This window comes from Scyliorhinus canicula, chromosome 9 (assembly GCF_902713615.1).
Source record: "Scyliorhinus canicula chromosome 9, sScyCan1.1, whole genome shotgun sequence".
In the NCBI taxonomy this organism is placed as follows: domain Eukaryota; kingdom Metazoa; phylum Chordata; class Chondrichthyes; order Carcharhiniformes; family Scyliorhinidae; genus Scyliorhinus; species Scyliorhinus canicula.
Genome location: NC_052154.1, coordinates 111917644 through 111932268, shown reverse-complemented (window position 1 = coordinate 111932268; position 14625 = coordinate 111917644). Strand labels below are relative to the sequence as shown.

General features: G+C 47.8%; 1 protein-coding gene across 8 annotated transcripts in view; it reads left to right on the top strand.

The window, feature by feature from the left end:
- Positions 1 to 14625, top strand: part of prdm11 (PR domain containing 11) — a 197685-nt gene that overhangs the window by 128587 nt on the left and 54473 nt on the right. Inside the window, exon 11 of one of the 8 annotated variants that reach the window (XM_038807407.1) lies at positions 2772 to 4165. The exons of the other annotated variants lie outside the window; for them this stretch is intronic. Within the exon in view, the coding sequence (XP_038663335.1) occupies positions 2772 to 4165 (1394 nt within the window). The remainder of the gene's footprint in view (positions 1 to 2771; positions 4166 to 14625) is intronic. 8 annotated transcript variants of the gene reach the window in all.

The following is a 14625-nucleotide window of genomic DNA, read 5'->3' as shown; positions in this document are numbered from 1 at the left end:
CCCCCCCCGGCCAAATGCCGCCACCCGACTCTTATACACCGAGGTCCCACCGGCCCAGAGCAGGTTAGAACGGCGCCGGCGGGACTTGGCTCTTTTCTCATGGCTGCTTGGCCCATCCAGGCCGGAGGATCCGTGGGCCGGCTGCGTAGAGCGGCCCACAACCGCCACCGTGCCAACCACACCGGCACCAATGGTGCCGATTCTCCGCTCTGCGGAGAATCGCGTGCCAGCGTCGGGGCAGCATGGCGCAATTCACGCGACCTGCCGGCTCTTCTCCGACCCGGTATGGGGTCAGAGAATCCCGCCCATGACTTTCAGTGTGTAACTCTCCCATGCAGCCGCATCACCCAAAGCATTGCCAAGTTGCCTTTCACTCAAGGGTGCATGCATTTTCAAACAACAGTGTTATACAACAGAGGTATATAGTGGCTTTAATGTAATAAAATGTTCTACGGCTCTTTACAAGGGTGTTTGTTATGAGGCAAAATTAAGCACTGAGCTATATAAAACGATACTAGGGCAAATGGCTAAAAGCTTGGACGAAGAGATAAGTTTTAATGAGAATCTTAAAGAACGAGAAGTAGGGGATTGAAGAGGTTCAGGGAGGGAATTCCTGAGCTTGGAGCCCAGGCAGCTGAAGGCACAGCCACTGATGGTGGAGCAATTTAAATCGTGGATGCCCAAGAGGCCAGAATTAAATGAGCACATATCTTGATGATTTTGGTATTTGTGGAAATTACAAAGATAGGGAGGGATGGGAATTTTAGGATAGAGGTGTTGGTTGACAGGGATACATGGCAGCATTTTGCGTGAAGAAAGAATAGACTAACAATGCAAGAACTCTCATTAAATCTGATCTCAGCAGGGACAGGCTTCATTAAATTGCAGCCCTTCTGGACTTCTCTTACTTAGATGATTTAACAAGTTCCCTGGGTCGAATGAGATTCTCAGGAAAACAAATTCTTCATTGGCTGTGCGAAAATTCCATTGCAGTTGGAGTAGGATGCTGATTCTATTGGTGGATTTAATGATCTTCCCTGAGGTGAGTTTGGTGGCAGGTGTGCATTTAATCGAGCAGGGGGTTGACAGGTCAGAACCCAGCCACCTTCCTAGCTCTGTCCTGAATACGTCCATGGTGGGAAGATTTGTTGACAGCCTTCCTACCCCACTGCCAATTGAAGCCCTTAAGTGGGCAGTTAAAGACCATTTAAGGGTCTCGCAACACACCACTGGCTGAGAGCCATCCCTTTACCTTGCTGCAGATCGTCCGCCCCCTTCTCGCGACTCTCACTGCATTACTCCCCCACTCACCTGTGGCCTAGGTTCCTCATTGATCTTAGGCCTCTCTTTTGGTGCTGTTAGCTACCACCATTCCGGCAATGGCACAGCCAGCAATGACAGCTGCAGGGCTCTGATTGGCCAGCAGCTCTCTGGGGCTGGGAGGAAGGTGGCAAAGGCTAGGAGTTCTGCTTCCAGGGTTCTTAATCCCATGGAAGTCCTGCCGCTGGCCAGGGGCACATAGTAGTGCAAGCCTTCCCAAAAGGAGGCAACGCGGGGTCTTGCCAGCTCCAGCCAATAGGGAAAGCCCATCCCTCCATTAAATATTGCCCTATATATTTTTATGTAGAATGGATTACATTACAACTATACACCTTGAATGTTTTATTCTCTTCATATGATTCAAGCACATATATTACTTTTGGATTATATCTCTGGTTAGGGCATTGTGAATGACCAAGTCTTGAACGTTTGAACTTTCTTCCCAAAAAGGAAATCAGCTGATCATCCATGTGTTATGTGTAATATCAGAAAGAATGTCTAATCTTGTTGACAATTCATGCTGCCTCATTTTTTGCGGTAGATTTTAAATAAGCCCCCTTTGATCAGGACATGCTACTTCTTGCCAATGGTATAACCCCCTGGTGTTACACGTTTAAATATGGAAATAACTATTTTGGTTTTGCGAATAAGATTGTTAAATTATTTAGTTGGTTGATATTCCTTTAGATGGCTTTACTAAATCTTTATTTTTAAAAAAATTAACACTACTTACACTTTTAATGCCCTGGAGAAATGCCGGGCATTATGTTAGAGGATTAATCCATTTATTAAGATGATTAATGCATTGTATTTTTCTTTATTGGTAAAGGAAAAACCTGGTAGAAGTGCTTAGTACTGTCAATAGATTCAAAGTTGAAACCAACTGGGGGAATTCTCCGTCGGCGGGATCCTCCGCTTTGCCAACAGCACATTCATGCCCGTGGGTTTCCCGACGGCGTAGGAGTGGTCACAATGGGAAACGGAAAATCCCGCTGCATGCCCCGTCAGAAAACGGGGCTGGAGAATCCCATCCCAGGTTTTAGACTGGGCCACTCCCATATGCTTAGAAAGAATTGTGCACCAGAAAGATGACTTGCAAATGAAGATTGAGTGAAGATGTTTTGCCAAGGTTAAGAGTTTGATGTGGTTCAGGGGAAGGAAGAAGCTGTATCTGTCTTCAAAAAGGAATAGGAAGCTCACATTCTCTTACAAAACGTTTACTTTTGCATCTTTTAAGAAGTATTTTTTGTATTTAAATACAGCCTATGTGTTCCAACAAAAGAGATACTGTCTACTCTGCACAATTAACTGCAGAACTCTTCGCACAACACTTGCGGAAGTTAGCAGTCTATTTTCCATGTCTTGTTTATTACTATGACTACAATTTTTAATCAATTATTCACTTTTAAGCACTGATTTTGATGCAATTAACTTGTGATTTGTTTTTTAAGTTCCTTCTTTGGCTACGTTTGCCTTTCTGGAAAATCTTGTCCAGTACTACAGACTCCATCTCTTGCAATCAGAAATTGGAGATGAAAGAGGCATCCTGATACCTGAGTCACCAGATCACCAACAACAACCTTTAATGAATAAAGTTCACCTTCATTCTTCTCAACATCATTCTCATCACCCACCGACACAGCTACACCTTCAGCAACAGCATCCAATTCAACCTACAGAAGAACAACAACCAGTGGACCAGCAGAGTCCAGAACCTCAACAGATGCAACAGAAGAGTTCAGAACAAGAGCTTAAGGTTGAACAATGTGATGAAATTCCAGAACAGCATCATAGCCAACAATATTACCCAGAGCAACCAAAACAGCAGTATCCCCAGAAAACCCTCAAAGAACAACTCTGTGAGATACCATACAATGACAACCAGTGTCAACCGCAGCTGGTGGTTGAGCACCATGCATTAAATTCAAACCAGTTGCCACAGCTCCAGCAACAGTCACCACACCAATTACCACAGCTCCAGCAACAATCGCCACATCAATTACCACAGCTCCAGCAACAGTCACCACACCAATTGCCACAGCTCCAGCAACAATCGCCACATCAATTACCACAGCTCCAGCAACAATCGCCACATCAATTACTACAGCTCCAACAACAATCACCACATCAATTACCACAGCTCCAGCAACAATCGCCACATCAATTACCACAACTCCAGCAACAATCGTCACATCAATTGCCACAGCTCCAGCAACAATCGCCACATCAATTACCACAGCCCCAGCAACAATCGCCACATCAATTGCCACAACTCCAGCAACAATCGTCACATCAATTGCCACAGCTCCAGCAACAATCGCCACATCAATTACCACAGCTCCAGCAACAATCATCACATCAATTACCACAGCTCCAGCAACAATCGCCACATCAATTACCACAGCTCCAGCAACAATCATCACATCAATTACCACAGCTCCAGCAACAATCGTCACATCAATTACCACAGCTCCAGCAACAATCGCCACATCAATTACCACAGCTCCAGCAACAATCGCCACATCAATTGCCGCAGCTCCAGCAACAATCGCCACATCAATTGCCACAAGTCCATCAACAATCGCCACATCAATTGCTACAACCCCAACAGCAACTACCTGACCAAAAGACATTCTTATGGCAGCAAGAAGATCTTCAACCATTGCCACCAGTGCCACCGCATCCACAACATCCAGTTCACCATCAGCTTCCACAATACCAATACCCTTCAATGCAGGAGCCACCACGTCTGCAACATAGGTTGCAGCCTTCAACTTTCAAGGAAATATGCCGTAATCTGAAAGCAGTAGCAGCTCGCAAACGTATGCAACAAAGCCAACCATCGGTAAGAATCTTTATATAAAATTAAACTTTATATTGATTAACTGTTTTCACTTGAATGTAGTAAATTGGATAAAAATCACTCTCTGCCAATTCACCAATGACCCCAAAGTGAAATACATTTAAGAGGTATACATATGATATCCATGATTATGAATCCACAGATTAAAACTATTTTTACAGTCTCAGGTAAACTACATTAATTGAGGGTATGAAAAGTTGATTACTTGGGGTGTCTGTGGCAGTATGCATATCTGAGCAAGAGTGAGAAAGACATGCCAAGGCCTTGGAGAGAGTGGAGGACTTTGCTGGAATGGTAACAGCGATGGGGTACTTTGTGGAAAGACTAGAGAAACTAAGATTGTTCTCATTGAAGCAGAGACGGTTAAGGGGAAATTCAATCGAGTTGTTGAAAATTATGAAGAATGTTGTGAGTATAGAGGGTGAAACTGTTTCCACTGGCAGAAGAATTGGTAACTAGCCCTAGGTTGAAGATAATTTGCAAAGGGACCAAAGATTAGTGAGAATGTTTTTACACAGCAAATTGTTATTATCTGGTATTCACTGTCTAAAAGGGTGTTGGGGACATTTCAGTAATGATTTTCAAAAATAAATTGCATATATATTTGAAAAGGAAAGATTTTAAAGGTTATGAAGAAAGGGCACGGGAGTTGGACTAATTGGATACCCTTTCCAAAGGCCTGGATTTTCATCGATCCATGAAGACTCTGGTGACCTTCCAAAATGGCAGTGGCACCCAGATCCGGAAGTCCCATCCACATTTTTGATAAATCCCTGTTTTCGCCTGTGGGAGGGGGATCTGTGGTTTGGAAACGTGGGTTGGATGTGATTCCAAATGTGGGAGGCCTGAACTCCGCAAGACTGATTTCTGTTTTTGCTGGAACAATGAACACTACTACCTCACAGTGCCAAAGATCTGGGTTCAATTACCACCTCGGATGACTGGAGTTTGCACTTTCTCCCCATGTCTGTGTGGATTTCCTCCGGGTGCTCTGGTTTCCTTCCACAGTTCAAAAGTGATCAGGGATTAGTGGATTTGCCATGCTAAATTGCCCCTTAGTGTCCAAAGATGTGCATGTTAAGTTACGAGGATAGGGTGCGGTGGATGGATGAGTGGTTCTGGTATAGTGCACTTTCGGTGGGTCAATGCAGATTTAATGGCTGAATTGTACTGCAGGGATTCTATGATTCTAAGGGCCTTATCCTCAATGTAGGAGTGACAAACCTGTAGAGATATCATACATTTCTTGATGGTGGGTAAGGCCAGGTGAACTGTCAAATTACTTAAATGGCTAGTCCTTGGGGGGTGGGGGAACTGCTTGCCTGTCTCTAAGAGGTGAAAAAGCATTGTTCAAGCAATTTAAATAGCTGTTCATTGACATAATCCTAAGTGCTGTTATGAAAGCATTATCGATGCACAAACCATCATTTTTTTCAATTTTAAAAATATGGTATTGGGGAATGAGCCCGGTCAGGTGGTAGAAGGTTCAGTAGGGGAGCATTTTGGGAACAGTGACCGCGATTCAGTAAGTTTAAAAGTGCTGGTGGACAAGGGTAAGAGCGGTGCTAGGGTGAATGTGCTAAATTGGGGGAAGGCTAATTATAACAATATTAGGCGGGAACTGAAGAACCTAGATTGGGGCGGATGTTTGAGGGTAAATCAACATCTGACATGTGGGAGGCTTTCAAATGTCAGTTGAAAGGAATTCAGGACTGGCATGTTCCTGTGAGGAAGAAGGATAAATATGGTAAATTTCAGGAACCTTGGATGACGAGAGATATTGTAGGCCTCGTCAAAAAGAAAAAATGAGGCATTTGTCAGGGCCAGAAGGCTGGGAATAGACTAAGCCTGTGTGGAATATAGGGAAAGTAGTAAGGAACCTAAGCAAGGTGTCAGGAGGGCTAAAAGGGCGAAAAGTAATTGGCAAATAGGGTTAAGGAAAATCCCAAGGCTTTTTACACATACATAAAAAGCAAGAGGGTAGCCAGAGAAAGGGTTGGCCCACTGAAGGACAGGGGAGGGAATCCATGTGTGGAGCCAGAGGAAATGGGTGAGGTACTAAATGAATACTTTGCATCAGTATTCACCAAAGGGAAGGAATTGGTGGATGTTGAGTCTGGAGAATTGTGTGTAGATGGCCTGGTTCACATTGAAATCCAAAAAGACGAGGTGTTGGGCGTCTTGAAAAATATTACGGTGGCTAAGTTCCCAGGGCAGAATACTGAAGGAGGCAAGAGAGGAAATTGCTGAGGCCTTGACAGAAATCTTTGGATCCTCACTGTCTTCAGGTGATGTCCCGGAGGACTGGAGAATAGCCAATGCTGTTCCTTTGTTTAAGAAGGGTAGCAAGGATAATCCAGGGAACTACAAGCCGGTGAGCCTTACGTCAGTGGTAGGGAAATTACTGGACAGGATCTACTCCCATTTGGAAGCAAGTGGACGTATTAGCGAAAGGCAGCAGGGTTTTGTAAAGGGGAGGTTGTGTCTCACTAACTTGATAGAGTTTCTGAAGAGGTCACAAAGATGATCGATGCAGGTAGGGCAGTAGATGTTGTCTATATGGACTTTAGTAAGATCTTTGACAAGGTCCCTCATGGCAGTCTGGTGCAAAAGGTGAAGTCACACGGGATCAGAGGTGAGCTGGCAAGATGGATACAGAACTGCCTAGATCATAGAAGGCAGAGAGTAGTAATGGAACTGTGCTTTTCTGACTGGAGGGCTATGACTAGTGGTGTTCCTCAGGATCAGTGCTGGGACCTTTGCTGTTCGTAGTATATATAAATGATTTGGAGGAAAATGTAACTGGTCTGATTAGTAAGTTTGCGAACGACACAAAGGTTGGTGGAATTGTGGATAGCGATGAGGACTGTCAGAGGATACAGCAGGATTTAGATTGTTTGGAGACTTGGGCGGAGAGATGGCAGATGGAGTTTAATCCGGACAAATGTGAGTTAATGCATTTTGGAAGGTCTAATACAGGCAGGGAATATACAGTGATTGGTAGAACCCTGAAGAGTATTGACAGTCAGTGAGATCTAGGTGTACAGGTCCACAGGTCACTGAAAGGGGCAACACAGGTGGAGGAGGTAGTCAAGGCATACGGCATGCTTGCCTTCATTGGCCGGGGCATTGAGTATAAGAATTGGCAAGTCATGTTGCAGCTGTATAGAACCTTAGTTAGGCCACACTTGGAGTATAGTGTTCAATCCTGGTCGCCACACTACCAGAAGGATGTGGAGGCTTTAGAGAGGGTGCAGAAGAGATTTACCATGATGTTGCCTGGTATGGAGGGCATTAGCCACGAGGAGAGGTTGAATAAACTTGGTTTGTTCTCACTGGAACGGAGGAGGTTGAGGGGCGACCTGATAGAGGTTTACAAAATTATATGGAGCATAGACAGAATGAATAGTCGGAGACTTTTTCCCAGGGTAGAGGGGTCAATTACTAGGGGACATAGGTTTAATATGTGAGGGGCAACGTTTAGAGGAGATGTACGAGGCAAGTTCGTTACAACAGAGGGTAGTGGGTGCCTGGAACGCGCTGCCGGAGGAGGTGGTAGAAGCAGGGACGATAGTGACATTTAAGGGGCATATTGATAAATACATTAATAGGATAAGAATAGAGGGATACGGACCCAGGAAGTGTAGAAGATTTTAGATGGACAGCATGGTCGGCGCAGGCTTGGAGAGCCAAAGAGCCTGTTCCTGTGCTGTACCTTTCTTTGTTCTTTGTTCTTTAATCATATGGGATTCAATTTTGCTCACCAAATTATGATAAATTATGATAAATACAGATGGACTGCAGTGGTTAAAGTAGTTGGTTCACTGCAATAATCTCAAGGGACAGTAAATGGCCCCACATCCATGGATGAATAAAAACAAATGAGAGAGAATCATAGAATTTATTTACAGTGCCAGCGAGCCCATCAAGCCTTTACTGGCTCTTTGAAAGAGCACCCCACTTAAGCCCATCCCAGTAACCCCATCTAACCTTTTTGGACACGAAGGGCAATTTATTTATTTATTTTTAAAATTTGTTTTATTGAAGCTTTTTTCAAACAGAATTTTTACACAACCAATAACAGGAAATTAAAAGGAAAATATTTAACAAAACTAGGTGGCTGTTCTCATTGTACAAACAGAGAATATGCATTAAATGAACAGTACCCCACCTAAGCCCCCCCCCCCCCCCCCCCCTCGGATTGCTGCTGCTGCTGACATCGGGGTCCGACACCTTCCCCTCTCCTACCCAGATGCCAGGCACCACCCTGTCCTGTATCCTACGAGGGGGTAGCAACACAAATGTCCCCACCTGTTTTTTGAGAAAGTCGCAGACTTGGAGGTATTTGAAGGCGTTTCCAGGGGGCAGGCTGAATTTCTCCTCCAGCGCCTTCAAGCTAGGGAAAGTTTCATCTATGAACAGGTCCCTCATCCTTCTGATGCCTTCCCTGTGCCAGCTTTGAAACCCCCCCATCTATCTTGCCCAGAACAAAGCTATGATTATTCCGTATCGGGGTCCAAACTGAGGCCCCCGATACGGCCCCCTCCTTCCTGTGCCTTCTCCACTGACCCCAGACCCTCAGCGCCGCCGCCACTACCGGGCTTGTGGTGTATCGTGCCGGCGCGAATGGCAGCGGTGCCATTACTAGTGCCCCTAGGCTGGTGCCTTTGCATGATTCCACGACCCCTCCTCCATTACCCCCATTAGCTGCCCAGTAGTAGCTACAGAAGTTCGACAGTGCCAACTCCCCCCCACCCCCGGCTACGCTCCAAAAACAGTCTTTTAACTCGCAAGGTCTTGTTTGCCCACACAAATCCCGTGATAATCCTGTTCACCCGCTTGAAGAAGGATCTGGGGATGTAGCTGAGAAGGCACTGGAAAATGAACAGGAATCTGGGGAGGACCGTCATTTTCACTGTCTGCACCCTTCCTGCCAGGGAAAGCGGGGGCATGTTCCACCTTTTAAAGTCTCCCTCCATCTGCTCTACAAGCTGAGATAGATTGAGCCTGTGTAGAGCATCCCAGTTCCTAGCCACCTGTATACCTAGGTAACGAAAGCGCCTCCACCATCTTGAGCGGGAGCTCTCTCAGTCTCTCTTCCTGACCCCAAGTGTGGATTACAAACAGCTCACTTTTCCCCACGTTCAACTTGTGCCCCGAGAAGCTCCCAAAGTCCCTTAGGATCTGCATGACCTCCCCCATCCCCTCTATCGGGTCCGAAATATACAATAGCAAGTTTTCTGCATTAAGTGAAACCCGGTGCTCCTGCCCTCCCCGGACCAGCCCCCTCCAGCTCCTTGAAGTCCTCAGCGCTATGGCCAACGGCTCAATTGCCAGGGCAAATAGTAGCGGGGATAGGGGGCACCCCTGCCTCATCCCTCGATGCAGTCTAAAATACTCTGACCTCAGCCGGTTCATGGATACACTTGCTACGGGGGCCTGATACAGTAGTTTGACCCACCCTGTGAATCCCTCACCAAATCCAAACCTACCTAACACTTCCCACGGATACTCCCATTCCACCCGGTCAAAGGCTTTCTCTGCATCCATTGCAGCCACTATTTCTGCGCCCCCTCCTTCTGAGGGCATCATGATAATGTTTAGGAGCCTCCTCACATTTGTGTTCAATTGCCTGCCCTTGATGAAACCCGTCCGATCCTCATCAATCATTCCTGGGACACAGTCCCCTATTCTAGTAGCCAAAATTTTAGCCAGCTGTTTAGCATCCACGTTCAGGAGCGATATCGGCCTGTAGGACTCACATTGAAGCGGATCCTTCGCCCTCTTCAAAATGAGCGAGATCAAAGCCTGCGACATCGTCGGGGGGTGGGGGGGGGGGGGGGGGGGGGGGGGGGGGGGGGGAGTGAGTTCCTCGCTCCTTTGCCTCGTTAAAGGTTCTTAGCAGGAGTGGGCTCAGCAGCTCTGAGAAATTCTTGTAGAATTCTACAGGGAAGTCATCTGGACCCGGGGCCTTGCCCAACTGCATACTTTCTAGGCCCTTAACTATCTCCTCCAACTCAATCGGGGCTCCCAGTCCCTCCACCAGCTCTTTGTCCACCCTTGGGAACCTCAATTGGTCCATAAATTGCTTCATCCCTGCCCCTCCCACCGGGGGCTCTGACTCGTACAGTTTGCAATAAAACTCCTTGAAGACTTTGTTGATCTACTCTGGGCCCAAGACCGTGTTACTTGCCTTATCCCTAACTCCCCCAATCTCCCTGGCCGCCTTTCTCCTGCAAAGTTGGTACGCCAGCATCCTGCTTGCTTTCTCCCCATACTCGTAGATTGCCCCTTTCACCTTCCTCAGCTGCGTCTCCACCTTCCCAGTGATCAGCAGATCGAACTCTGCCTGCAGTTTCTGGCGCTCCTTTAGCAGCCCCTTCTTGGGGGTCTCCGCGTACTTCCTGTCAACTCTGAGTATCTCTCCCACCAGCCTCTCCCTCTCCGCCCTCTCCCTCTTCTCTCTATGGGACCTAATAGAAATCAACTCGCTCTCATAACTGCCTTCATAGCCTCCCAGACCGTTGTTGCTGTTACCTCCCCTGTGTTGTTTGTTGTCACACAGTTTTGAATGCTCCTCCTTATCTGCCCACACACCTCTTCATCCACTAGCAGTCCCACATCTAGTCTCCAGAGAGGGCGCTGCCCTCCCTCCGCCCCCAGTCGCAGGTCCACCCAGTGCGGGGCATGGTCTGAGACCGCAATAGCCGAATACTCAACCCCCTCCACCCTGGGATTAACGCCCTGCTCAACACAAAAAAGTCAATCCGAGAGTACACTTTGTGAGCATGGGAGAAAAAAAGGAGAACTCCAAGTCCGGGATTTTACCCAGCAATTACCTCATGAATTCCACGTCATCCCAGTTTGGTGTGTAGACGTTTACTAACACCACCCGGGCCCCCTGCAGCTTGCCACTCACCATTATGTATCTGCCCCCCTTGTCCGCCACAATACTCCCTGCCTCAAATGCCACCCGTTTGCTAACCAGAATTGCCACCCCTCTGGTCTTCGAGTATAGCGAGTTTTAAGTGCGTCTCCTGCAGCATGGCCACGTCCGCCTTTAATCCCTTTAAGTGCGAGAACACGTGGGACCTCTTGACCGGCCCGTTCAGACCCCTCACATTTCACGTCATCAGCCTGGACGGGGGGTTGATCTTCCCCCACCGCCGACTAGCCATCTCCCTTTTTCGGCCAGCCATGTGCTCGCGCCCCCCGCTCGCTCCAGCCCTCCTACCGGAGGACCCCCCCCAACCCGACTCTCCATCCATCCCCAACAGTTGGCTCCCCTTCAGTCAGCAAAGCAGCACCCCATTCTCCGCCCCCCCCCCCCCCCCCCCCCCCCAGTCCCCCAATACTAACACACACACACACACACACACACACACACACCCCCGTGCCAAGCACTTACTTAGCACTGATTTCCCCCCATTACGCTTCTGTAAGTCAGCTGACCCATGCTGACCCCGGTCGCTCCCGCCTCTATCCCCAATCTTACTGTAGTCTCCTCCTTCGGTCCCCCAACCTCCCCTCCCCCACAGGGTAAGAGGGCAAGCGCCATCCAGAATCTTCCCATAAAACGAGATACACAACCTGGGCGTTACCCCGCCACCTGGAAGAAGAAAAGCGGACAGCTTAAATTCTACTACCAATCTTACATCAAGACAACACGCCAGGCCCAGGATCTCGTCCTCATTGTCAGATACCTTTCACTCCACCTCTTTGATCACCTGCTCCTGTACCTTCTGAGCCTCCACCATTCTTTCAATGGAAGCCTTCATAGGGGCCAGCATCTCTGTCTTCAGCTCTGCGAAGCAGCTTCGCAGGAACTCTTGCTGCTCTCTCGACCACTGGGCCCACACTGCTTGGTCCGCGCCGGCTGCCATTTTGTCTTCCCGGACCCGTTCAGCTCGCTTCCCCGCAATCGCTCTCTTTACGGCCCCACTCCTGATTCCCTCCATGCAGCAATGAGGGGAACCTCTCCAGTGTCTCTTGCCACGCCGGGAATCACCGCCAAAGTGCCGCTACCAGTCCGTTGAAGGGCCCAAATATCCGATCCCAGCGGGAGCTGCCGTGTGCGCGACCGAGTCGGACATGGCCGCTACCGGAAGTCCACGAAGGGCAATTTATCATGGTCAATCTACTTAACGTCCACATCTTTGGACTGTGGGAGAAAACCAGAGCACCCGGAGGAAACCCACGCAGACATGGGGAGAGCGTGCAGACTCCGCACAGATATTGACCCAAGCCAGGAATCGAACCTGAGACCCTGGTTCGTACACACGGAGGGAGAGTTTAGTCAGGCTTGCAAAGAAAACAAATAATCAGACGCAGGGTGAAAGAATTCAGACAAGTGGGGATAGCTTCTGCAGGGCTGCAAAACAGATCGGAGCGCATAAGCAACCCGTTATACATATTACCTCAGTTTAATTTCTATTAACTTCAAACGAGAAGAAAATAAGAGTCGAGTGTTTAACGGGTAGCCAATCTGTCAGTTTTATAGACATATAGAATTTACAGTGCAGAAGGAGGCCATTCGGCCCATCGAGTCTGCACCGGCTCTTGGAAAGAGCACCCTACCCCCTACCCAAGGTCAACACCTCCACCCTATTCCCATAACCCAGTAACCCCACCCAACACTAAGGGCAATTTTGGACACTAAGGGCAATTTATCATGGCCAATCCACCTAACCTGCACATCTTTGGACTGTGGGAGGAAACCGGAGGAAACCCACGCACACACGGGGAGGATGTGCAGACTCCGCACAGACAGTGACCCAAGCCGGAATCGAACCTGGGACCCTGGAGCTGTGAAGCGATTGTGCTATCCACAATGCTACCGTGCTACCATGCTGACCTACAATGCTACCGTGCTGCCCTCATGTTGCGCCCCACATTGGTTAATTTGCCATAATGTCCATGGAGTCATTTAAATACAGGGTCTGAAAGGCTGAGATATCAATAACAATTTGTATTTATATGTTGAGTTTAATATAAAAAGACATCTCCAGGCACTTCACAGGTGTATTTCAAAGTAAAAGTTGACACCAAGCACGTGAGGTGATTTTAGGAAGCTTGACCAAAGACATAGGTTTTAAACAGCATCCTAAAGGAGGAGCAATAAATTCTCAGATGAGAATAGGGTGAGCTCTCCGAGATCTTGGAAGATTATGGGTCTTGAAGAGATCATAGAGATAAGGACAGGCAAGATCATGATTTCAAAATGCCAATGAGAATTTTAAAATCAGGAAGTTGCTTAACCGGGGACCAAGCTTGGTCAACAAGCACAGGAATAATGAATGAACGGGACTTGGTGCAAATAAGGATACAGTCAACAGAGATTTGGTGAACTCAAATTTACATAAAATAGGGCAGCACGATGGTGCAGTGGGTTAGCCCTGCTGCCTCACGGTGCCGAGGTCCCAGGTCATCAGAGTTGGAGGCTTCTCGGGGCTCCTCGGTGGAGAAAATGGCAGAGGTTATCCCTGGGACACCAGCCACTCCACTAACTGCCAAGATGTTTGCCAGCATCTTGGTGGTGGAATTCGAGAAACAAAGACGGGTTGCATCTGAGGACCACCGTAAGCTGTGGCTCCCATTCGGTTGGCATTGGAGAAATCCAGCGAGGCAGTAAATGCCTCGCATGTTCCTGCGAAAAAGGGTGAGGAGTTGACTGTCTCAGGGCATATTGACCAGATTGCCTCTAGAAATTGTGATGCTTCAGATGCCCAGTGCGAGTAAAGCACTGAAGGCCAAAGTGGACAATTTGGAGGATCGTGCCAGGAGGCAGAATATTCAGATTGTGAGTTTGCTGGAGGGAATGGAAGGCCCAGCTCCCACAAAATATTTTTCCAAGATGTTTGGGAAGATGGTGGAGGAGGGTGGAACCACATCCTCTCCTGAGCTGGATCGAGCCAACTCGACACTGTGACAGAAGCCCCATCCTAAAGAACCACCACGGGCTGTTATTGTGAAGTTCCACAACTTCCAGGAAAAGGAACATGTCTTGAGATGGGCTAAGGAACATCTCGACTATAAATGGGAAGGCCACGCTATCAGACCTTATCAAGACGTTAGTGTGGAATTGGCAAGGAAGCGGGCGACGAATAACAAGGCTAAAGCCGTCCTGTATAAGAGTAGAGTTCAATTTGGGGTGGAGTACCCGGCACGGCTCAGAGTGACTTTTGAGGTGAAATACTGTTTTTCGATGCGCCAGAGGAGGCGGATACTTTTGTTTAAAAAAAAATGTCTGGCTGAGAGTTGAAGGAGGTTTCTGTGAGGTTTTTGGATGTCGGTTGTGGGCATGTGAATATGGGGAGTTGTTGGGGTTCCTTGTACAAATTTGCATTTCTTTGTTCCCGTGTGGGATGAATGTTTTGTAAGGTGGATTTGGGTGGAGGGCTTAATTGTGGGGAATTTTGTTCTTTGTGCTATAACTGGAAATA